Source organism: Delphinapterus leucas, chromosome 9 (assembly GCF_059928025.1).
Source record: "Delphinapterus leucas isolate spDelLeu-1000000601 "Yukka" chromosome 9, BTC_Dleu_Yukka2, whole genome shotgun sequence".
In the NCBI taxonomy this organism is placed as follows: domain Eukaryota; kingdom Metazoa; phylum Chordata; class Mammalia; order Artiodactyla; family Monodontidae; genus Delphinapterus; species Delphinapterus leucas.
Window position 1 is genome coordinate 84,736,274 of NC_143137.1, and position 10,437 is coordinate 84,746,710.

A 10,437-nucleotide genomic window follows, 5' to 3' on the forward strand; every position below is an offset into this window, starting at 1 on the left:
AGGATGTCTTTGGAAGCTTCCTCTTTGAAAGCCAGGGTCTCACATCCCCTTCCTCCTATTTTAGCAACAATAATATTGATAATGGTCCACGTTTATTGAGCATTCACCATATGTCAGGCATTGTGCCAAGCCCTTTTCCTGCATCATCTCATTTCACCCTCACAGCAGCTTTACAAATGAGGAACTGTGGCTCAAAGCAGGTAAGTCACTTGCCCAGTCGCACAGATCTGCTAAGTAGTAGAGCCAGGATATGGACCCAGATCGCTGATCCCCTAATCTGTCCTCTTGATCTTTACTTGTGTATACATGGAACCTTTGCAATTACACTTTGCTATAGAGAGATAAAATGGGCAAAATATTTTCCTCTTCCATAAAAAGGAAAAAAAAAGACAGTTGACTCAGACAAGTGAGAGCAAAAAACCCATATACTGGGCTTTGTTCTTCATCCAAAACTTATGACTACCACTTCTCAATAATTTGAAAATTCTATTAACTGATTTGCCCTGAAGATGAAAAAGAAGCATAGAATGTGTGCTTCTTCAAGGTACAAATTCTTCTAAACTTTTCTTTCTGAATATGGAGTTGTTTCTGAACTTCAGGAATAACCAAATAGCATTTCTTTTCAGCATTTAATCACTATATTTGTTGGCAGACCTGTTGTAACCTTGAGCCACCTACAGGGAATTTAAATACTATTCTAATTGATCTTCTCACTGCTTACTGAGAAACAGAGAACGTCTTTCACTAGTCTCATAAATAATTCCATTTCTCTATGTCAGCGTTAATTGAACTTACCTCATGTTGTCAATCTCTTTCTTTTTTTCCCTTGCAGGTGATGTCATTGTCTATATTAATGAAGTTTGTGTCCTTGGACACACTCATGCAGATGTAGTCAAACTTTTCCAGTCTGTTCCTATTGGTCAGAGTGTCAACTTAGTGTTGTGTCGTGGCTACCCTTTGCCCTTTGATCCTGAAGATCCTGCTAACAGCATGGTGCCACCCCTTGCAATAATGGAGAGGCCACCTCCAGTGATGGTCAATGGAAGACATAACTATGAAACATATTTGGAATACATTTCTCGGACCTCACAGTCGGTTCCAGATATAACAGATCGGCCGCCTCATACTTTGCACTCAATGCCAGCTGATGGTCAGCTAGATAGCACGTATCCACCACCTGTCCATGACGACAATGTATCTATGGCTTCATCTGGGGCCACCCAAGCTGAACTTATGACCTTAACCATTGTGAAAGGTGCCCAGGGCTTTGGCTTCACCATTGCAGACAGTCCTACAGGACAGCGGGTGAAACAAATACTTGACATTCAGGGATGCCCTGGCCTGTGTGAAGGCGACCTCATTGTTGAGATCAACCAGCAGAATGTACAGAACCTGAGCCATACGGAAGTAGTGGATATACTTAAGGACTGTCCCATTGGAAGCGAGACTTCTTTGATTATCCATCGAGGAGGTAAGATAAACACTGGCTCAGCAATCAGTATGCAGGTGAAGTAGTAGAACCTTTACAATAATATCGAAAAAATGGAAGTTTCTCTGGAGTTGAATGAAATGGCACTTTTTTAATTTTAATTTTAATTTTTTTAACTTTATTGAGTATAGTTGATTTACAAATGTTGCGTTGATTTCTGCTGTACAGCAAAGTGTTTCAGATGTGTGTGTGCGTGTGTGTATTCTTTTTCACATTCTTTTCCATTATGGTTTATCACAGGATATTGAATATAGTTCCCTGTGCTATACAGTGGGACCTTGTTGTTTTTCCATTCTATATATAGTAGTTTGTGTCTGCTAATCCCAGACTCCCAATCCATCCCTCCCCCACCTCCCCTCCCCCTTGGCAACCACAAGTCTGTGAAATCATACTTTAAAAAATGAAGGTAAAAGAGTAAGTAAGAAAGAAAAACATGAGTCCAGGAAGCTGTGCTTTTTAATTTTGAGAATGTATCTTTTCCTACATTAAGCACAATAAGAATAGTGTTTTCAGTCTTACAAATATATATTGCTGTGGGGAATTCCCTGGCGGTCCAGTGGTTAGGACTCTGAGCTTTCACTGCTGAGGGTGTGGTTTCAATTCCTGGTTGGGGAACTAAGATCCCGCAGGCCATGCGACATGGCCAAAGGGGGTAAAAAATATATATATACATGGCTGTGAACTGAGAGGGTAAAGGTTGAATTCCCGAGTATGAGTGGGTTGTATTCCAAAAGTTCATTAATGTTTCAGTTGTGGAGGCTTCAAACTGGTTTCCATTGACTTAATTAAGAAAGCTGATTTTTCCCAAGGAAGTGATACTCTGAGCTGTGCATAGGTTTGCAGGCTAGCATGTGGAAGCTGGTTCAACTCCTTCCAAGCTCAAGTACAGTCTCGATAATCCCCGTAAGTACCAATGGGAGCTGTGTCTCCACAGAAAAATCATTTCAGAGTTGTAAATAGCATTGCTCAGGACACTTCTATTACTACAGGGATGCTCCATCAATCATTACCCATAGGGCTTCCCTGGTGGCACAGTGGTTGAGAATCCGCCTGCCAATGCAGGGGACACGGGTTCGAGCCCTGGTCTGGGAAGACCCCACATGCCGCGGAGCAACTAGGCCCGTGAGCCACAACTACTGAGCCTGCGCGTCTGGAGCTTGTGCTCTGCAACAAAAGAGCCCGCGACAATGAGAGGCCCGTGCACCGTGATGAAGAGTGGCCCCCCACTCGCCGCAACTAGAGAAAGCCCTCGTGCAGAAACGAAGACCCAACACAGCCAAAAATAAATAAATAAATAAATAAATTTTTAAAAAAAAGAAACTTGTTTAATATATATATATATTAAAAATATAATAATAATTACCCATAGTGCCTTCTGTGCCCTGGGAAGAAAGCTATGGAACAGGCTTGGGGCTGAAGTTCTGGGCTGGGTGTTCCAGGTGAAGTATGGAACTGAGAGCAGTGAGGACTGTGGTAGGACCTCTGAGCCCTGGAGGTGTTTCTTCCCTTCCACCTGCTCTGTGGGGAAGGGAATGGGGCTAAGCAGAGGCTACCTCCTTCATTTCTTTCCTACTCTGCTCTTGACTATCAGTGAAACTAGGGAGAGAAAGGAGGGAACGGTCACAGATAGAGAGGATACTTGGAAACAGGGTATAAATGAAAGGGCTCAGGCTAAGTCCTGGTTTTCTGCTTACCAATTTGGGGACTTAAGACAGTTAGTCCATGAGCTTCAGATGTCTCATCTGTTATATTGGGATGATAATACTACCTAACCTGATGGAATGTTCTTAGTATAATGGGCCGCATAGGTGCTCTTTAAATGTCTGTTGAGTGTAGATTAGCACCAAAGCTACAGCAGGGATGCATCAGAAGGAGCAGTACTGCGAGGAACTTGTGCGTGAAGAGCACACGTGTGGCAAACATACGTGATTGTCTATTCAAAGAACTAAAAACAGGGTGAAAGCCCTGTCAGTTTGAAATGCAAGTGAAAGCAGTCAAAGCTGAAAGAAGCACCTTTTATGATGTATTTGGCCCTCTCTGCAGGTGTTTTCCCTTCAAGGAAGTATTTACATTATTGATTTTTGTGTGAAAATGGACACCAAATACTAGGCATTTATGAGCAACACTATACAAAGTACTATGTTCCTATCTTAAAAAAAAGAAATTAATATGATAGCAGAAGTCTTAAATGTGACCTTCAAGCATTATTACAAAATAGCACTTGAATCTTGATAATTAAATATTGACAGTGTATTTTAATTTCACCCATTGCTTAAGATTAAAACAAATACCCTTAATTAAATAGCCATATCTTCTTCCCTTTTTTTTTTTTTTTTTTTTTGCGGCACACGGGCCTCTCACCGTTGTGGCCTCTCCCGTTGCGGAGCACAGGCTCCGGACGCGCAGGCTCAGCGGCCATGTCTCACAGACCCAGCCGTTACGCGGCGTGTGGGATCTTCCCGGACCGGGGCACGAGCCCGTGTCCCCTGCATGGGCAGGCGGACTCTCAACCACTGCGCCACCAGGGAAGCCCCTGCCGTATCTTCTTAATGTGCAATTGAAAATCAAATCTTTGGAACAGGTTCTTGATATTAAATGGTATAACTGAAAATCACTTTGCAGTATCCACTGTATGATTCATAGAAACAAGTTTGGGCACTTTTTATATATAATACCTTTTTTAAAGGCATGATGTAGCAGAAAAAAGTATTCTGAAATCGTTTTTTCATATATATATATAATATGTATTTATATTATTGCCATTTGTACCTTTCCTGAAAACATTTCTGTCTGCCTGCTATCAGCTAGATTATCCTGTTCTTGCTTCTTTTCCCTCCACTCTATCCCACTCCCATTTAATCCCCAAGTATTCAAAGTTTTTTTTGTTGTTCGTTTGTTTGTTTTTATTGAGGTATAGTTGATTTACAATATTGTGTTAGTTTCAGGTGTACAGCATAGTGATTCAGTATTTTTGCAGACAGATACAGAAATCGAGTATTCAAAGTTTTGGTTGCAGTTTGTTTGTGTTTGGGGACAAGGAATTTGTTTGTATTTTGTGGCTAGTGTAGAATTGCAGAATGTAGTACCCTGTAATGCTTAAAGTATTTCTAGTCAAATCCTCTTATGTTTTCCCGGATTCCCAGAACTTGTAGTCAGCTCTCTGAAATTAATAGGAACTAACGCCATGTTTTTGTGATGAAATTCACCTTGATTATCTTATTATAGGCTACTCATAAGTGCTTATGGCCTCACTCAGATAAGCATAAATCTTCAAGAGCAAATTCATACACCCAGGTCTTTGTGTCTGGATTATGGTTGTTTTAAATTATTTACTAGGATTTTTTTATTTATAAAGTGATTATGTGGTTTAATTTTTTCAAACAAATAGTGTCAGAAGGTATACAATGAAAAGTAATTATCTCTCCTTTCCCAGGATTCCAGTCCTTTTCCTAGAGGCAAACATATTGTTTGTATACACACATTTCTAGAAATTTTGTAGCCTTAACTAGCATGTATATATGTAGTATGTTTAACATAAATGGAATGATATTATACATACACATCTTGCTCTGAATATCTTGGTTATTAGGGTGTGTTTTATCCTTTAAGAAACATCATTGTGGTATTATTTACATACCATAGAATTCACCAATTATAATTATATACTTCAATAAGTTTTGCTAAAATGATATAGTTATGCAGCAATCACCACAGTCCTTAGAACATCCATCACCCCAATTCCTTTAGCCCTCAGATAATCACTAACATGCTTTCTGGATAGTTTTGCCTTTCTAGAAATTTTTGTAAATGGAATCATACAGTATGCAGTGTTTTACTGAACATAATGCTGTTGAGGAGATCTACCCATGTAGGTGCATGTATGAGTAGTTTGTTTCGTTTTATCGCTGAGTAGTATTCCATTGTATGGGTACCACATTTTTTTGTGTTTTAATCCGTTTACCAGTGCATGGACATTTGAGTTGTTTCCAGGTTTTGGCATTCATAAATAACGTTGCTGTGAACATTTGGATATAAGTGTTTGTGTGTGCATACCTTTTCACTTTTCTTGAGTAGATAGGAGTGGAGTGGTAGGAGTGGAGTGGTACAGTTGGGTTATATGATAAGTGCATAGTTAAATTGTTCAGAAGTAGCTAGAATGTTTTCCAAAATGGCTGTACCATTTTACATTCCCACTAGCGATGTGTGAGGTTTCCAGTTTCTGCCCATTGTTGCCCATACTTGGTATAGCTAGTCGTTTTGATTATAGCCATTTTAGTGCCTGTATAATGATGCCTTTTTGTGGTTTTAATTTACATTTCTCTAATTTTTTCATGTGTTTACCATGGCATGTATTCATATGTTTATTAGCGTTAATTATCTTCTTTGGTGACATGCCTACTCAATATTTTGCCCATTTGTATATTTATTAAGCTGTTTGTCGTCTTCCTATTAAATTGTAAAAGTCCTTTTTACATTCTGATTACAAGTCTTTTAAAAGATAAATGATTTGCAATTATTTTCTCCCAGTCTGTGGCTTATCTTTTCATTTTCTTAATGCTTCCTTTTGAAGCACAGAAGTTCTTAATTTTGATGAAGTCCAATTTATCAGTATTTTCTTATATGAATCATTCTTTTGTGTTAGATCTAAGAAGTCTTTCCCTAATCCAAGATGACAAAGTTTTTCCTGCTTTCTTCTAGAAGTTCTATAGTTTTATCTCCGATATTTAGACCTATAAACTATTTCAAGATCATTTTTGAGCATAGTGTAAGGTAAGGATCTAAGTGCATTTGGTTGCATTTGGACATCCAATTTTTCTAGCACTATTTGTTTAAAAAAAAAATCCTTTCCGCTTGGATTGCCTTGGCAATTTATCAAAACCGAATTTGCATAAATGTGTAGGTTTATTTCTAGACTCTATTCTCTTCTATTGACCTATATGTCTATCCTCATTGTCATACCACACTCTCTAAATTAGCTTTATATTAAGTCTTGAAATCAAGTAGTATGAATCCTCCAACTTTTGCCTCCTTTTTTAAAATTATTTTGGTTATTCTAGGTCCTTTGCATTTCCATATAAACTTTAGGATCAACTTTTAAATTATATTTTTAAGTAAAAGGCCTGCTGAGATTCTGATGTTGCATTCAAGCTATAGAACAATTTTTGGAGAATTGCCAACTTGAATTTCTCCATTTATAAATATGGTATATTTCTTCTTTGGTGACATGCCTACTCAATATTTTGCCCATTTATATATTTATTAAGCTGTTTATTGTCTTCTTATTAAGTTGTAAAAGTCCTTTTTACATTCTGATTACAAGTCTCTTAGACGATAAATGATTTGCAAATATTTTTTTGAATCTCCTTTAATTTCTCTCAGCAATGGTTTGTAGTTCTTAATGTAGAGATCTTGTACTTCTTCTGTTAAACTTATTTCTAGCAATTTTATTCTTCTTGATAATATTGTGAATGTGAATGGAACATTGTCCATTTTCAGATTGTCATTTTCAGATTGTTTATTGCTAATATATAGAAATACATATGATTTTTGGTTTTGATCTTGTACACTGTAACCCTGTTACGCTCAGCTCTGGGGGCTTTTTCTTTTTTTGTAAATTCCATCACATTTTCTACATAGACTATTATGTCATCTAGTAGTAGAGCTTTATTTCTTTCTTTCCAAGCTGTATGTCTTTGATTCCTTTTCTGTGCTTTATTACACTAGCTGGAACCTCAAGTATGATGTCAAATAGAAATAATTATGAGGGGACACCCTTGCCTTATTGCCAATTTTAGTGGGAAGGTATTAGCCTTTAACCATTAAGTATGATTTTTTTGATGTGATTTTTTTTTTTTTTTGCGGTACGCGGGCCTCTCATTGTTGTGCCCTGGCCTCTCCCGCTGCGGAGCACAGGCTCCGGAAGCGCAGGCTCAGCGGCCATGGCTCACGGGCCTAGCCGCTCCGCGGCATGTGGGATCTTCCCGGACTGGGGCACGAACCCGTGTCCCCTGCATCGGCAGGCGGACTCCCAACCACTGCGCCACCAGGGAAGCCCCTGATGTAATTTTTATATGCTGTATGATCAGGCCACTCAAGATGGCTGTTCTCTTGCTCTCTGGACATCCCTTGCTCAACCAGTGCCTGCTTCACCTAAACCCTACACACATGACTGACCTTCCCATGTACTTGCCCCAGGCGCCAGCTGGTGATTGTTCTTATCAAAGGGGTGGTGAGGGGCGTGCCCCTTGCTGGTTTCCCTGGTAACTAATGAGCCCACCTGACATCAATTCCCCTATAAGTGGTAACCTCCCCTTCCCCCTGACCCTGTGAGTGGAGAAGACCGTTGAGGTGTTGCTTCAGGACCCTACTTCTGAGAGTAAGTTCCCCCATCCATTAAACCATTGATGTCTCTGTTGCAGACTCCGGGCTCTTCCTTCAGTCTTAAAGCTGGGCAAGCACACGCCTTGTAGGCTTGCGGGTACAGCCCAACAATTGGCAGAGCCAGCCAGGAGACTGAGGAAACTCCCGGGAGCGCCGAGACGTAGGGAAATGCAGAATGGGGGATGGAAAGTTGCGGGAGTAGTCCTGAGGTGGCCGTCCACTAACATGCAGAGCCCAAAATTTCCAGGGGTGAGCCCGAAACTTGGGGAAATCCTGGGGTGGCTATCTACTAGTATGTGAGTCTTATGGTGGCTGTCCTTGATGAATGGGGGCTGCCAAGAGATCTAGAGAACAGTGGCCTCTAATGCCTCTGCTATTGTATCAAAGTGAGCCTTTTGTAATTGGTTAAGCTAGCTTTCTAGAAGGAATTTCTCTTTTGTATTTCTCTGGTGCCTTTGAGATGCAAATGATCCACCTGGCCTCTCTGGAACTTTAATCTTCTGTGATCTCTAAGAGTAAAGGAGAAAAAGCTTTTAGTTAAACTCTATAGAAATAATTACATTTTGGGAATATCTAAAATAGTCTCTCCAGATTTTGGTAACTTGAAACTAAAGTTGAAAGAAGAGAATTCAAGGGTCATTTCAAATAGGATAAAATATCGGAACATTAAACGCTGAGCAGGTCTCAGTTTACTACCCGTACCTGCTTAGGAGAGGAAGACTAATGCACGAAATTTTCCAGTCAGAAATGCAGTTACTTGCTTCTTGGTTTTTGCCAGAGATTAAGGTTTTTACGGGTTAAGAGTATAATCAGTCACAATTCTAGTTATTGTAAACAAGTTTCTTTATTGAGTACATTGTAATCAGGTGCTTAGTCAGGTGTCTTTGTTTTTGTTTTTTTTTTTTTTTGCGGTACGCGGGCCTCTCACTGCTGTGGCCTCTCCCGTTGCGGAGCACAGGCTCCGGACGCGCAGGCTCAGCGGCCGTGGCTCACGGGCCCAGCCGCTCCGCGGCATGTGGGATCTTCCCGGACCGGGGCACGAGCCCGTGTCCTCTGCATGGGCAGGCGGACTCTCAACCACTGCGCCACCAGGGAAGCCCCAGGTGTCTTTTTAAGTCTTTTGTCTTTTATAGACAGTTATTGTTTTACTCTTATGCTTTTGCAAAAGTGCCTCATCTTCAAGAAGATTCATAGGAAGGACCTTTTGACAATAACAGGTCCGTGGTAAATTTCAGATTATATTGCTGAACTGGGTAAGAACTTAAAGAATCCTAATGGAAGACCTGATGGCTTCATGAAAAGTTAAAAAAAAGGATTGGTCACTGAGTGAACTGGTGAATATGGTTATAATTTTTATGGGTTTTGTTTGGAATGTTACTGGTTTTGATCTGTGTTTTCCAGATATAGGGAAGCCCTTCCCCTCAAGTTGGTTATGATTTATAGCAATTTGGTAAACTACACCTGTGGGTAGAATTGAAGCATTTTCCTTTTCTCTCTGCCTGGTCCCTCCAGAAATTAGAGACTCCTGGGTTCTGAGCAGCCTTATCAGGAAAATGGAAAAGACTGTCTCCTGACATGTGCAGGGACTTCTAGAAGAGAAAAATCCACCAAGGCAGAGGCTGATAGCAGGGCTTTGGCATGGCTTTCCTGGCCTTGGGAGACCTTTTGGTAATTCAGTCTGAGCTCCTGAGCCCCCCTCAGCCAGTTTGGAGGAGCCTATAAGGTCGATTGACCAAACTTGTTTTGCAGACAAATTAGTCTTGATTTGGCTGTGTTTGGTGGATATGAGGCTAATTTTAGAGAGAACAATATTATGTTTCAATGGATATTAAATTCTGGTTCTTTTGATTGAGGTCTGTACTTATGAATGTTATTGTGCTAGCCATACTTTTGCCCTGATGTTCTGGATGGAAAGAAAAGTATCTAGTGAAATTGTCTCAGAGTATAACTACTCATGAAGTGTGACACTGCTTGCTTTAAGTCTGTTGCTAAAAGCACATGTTCAGTGCTTGTGTGACAGTTGGGGATAAGTGATATAATGTATAGCCTGTTAAGTGTTTTCCCCATCAACATCCCTCTGAGCCTTTTCACGTGATCTGATTAGTGCTCCCCCAACTCGAATGACTAGGCCAATATAAAGGAGGCCTGGCATCTAGGGACATGATCTGCACCTGGGGTAGCAGCTAGCGCCCAGCAGCGAGGGAAGGATATTTTGTTCATCAGTACTTTCTATTGAAAGATTTGCAATTGAAAGGGGAAATGATGGGAAAATCTGCACACATTGAAGTATGGGGAAGTCCGAAGGCTTATACATGGTTTAACTTAAATTTTACCGACCAGAGTAGCCTGTTTTGTGGTCTTTCAGATAGGCATTGTACATCGCTTTGGCCATTGAGGAAGGGAATGCATTTGAAAGTCAAAATGAAATAGCTGTTGTTCAGATATCCAAGGTAAAACTAGGTGGCCATTGTATACGTGGTATTACTGAAAACTTGAGTTTTTTGAACTGTATTCCAGACCAGGACAAAAACCACAGGCGGGTGTGGTATTACCTCAGGTGTGGTTTC

General features: G+C 40.4%; 1 protein-coding gene across 1 annotated transcript; it reads left to right on the forward strand.

Moving 5' to 3' along the window:
• Positions 1 to 285: 285 nt before the first annotated feature.
• Positions 286 to 1,844, forward strand: MAGI2 (membrane associated guanylate kinase, WW and PDZ domain containing 2). Its single transcript, XM_089917061.1, has one exon. It carries the CDS (start codon positions 799 to 801, stop codon positions 1,513 to 1,515), a length of 717 nt encoding a protein of 238 aa, XP_089773187.1. The 5' UTR covers positions 286 to 798; the 3' UTR covers positions 1,516 to 1,844.
• Positions 1,845 to 10,437: the final 8,593 nt, after the last annotated feature.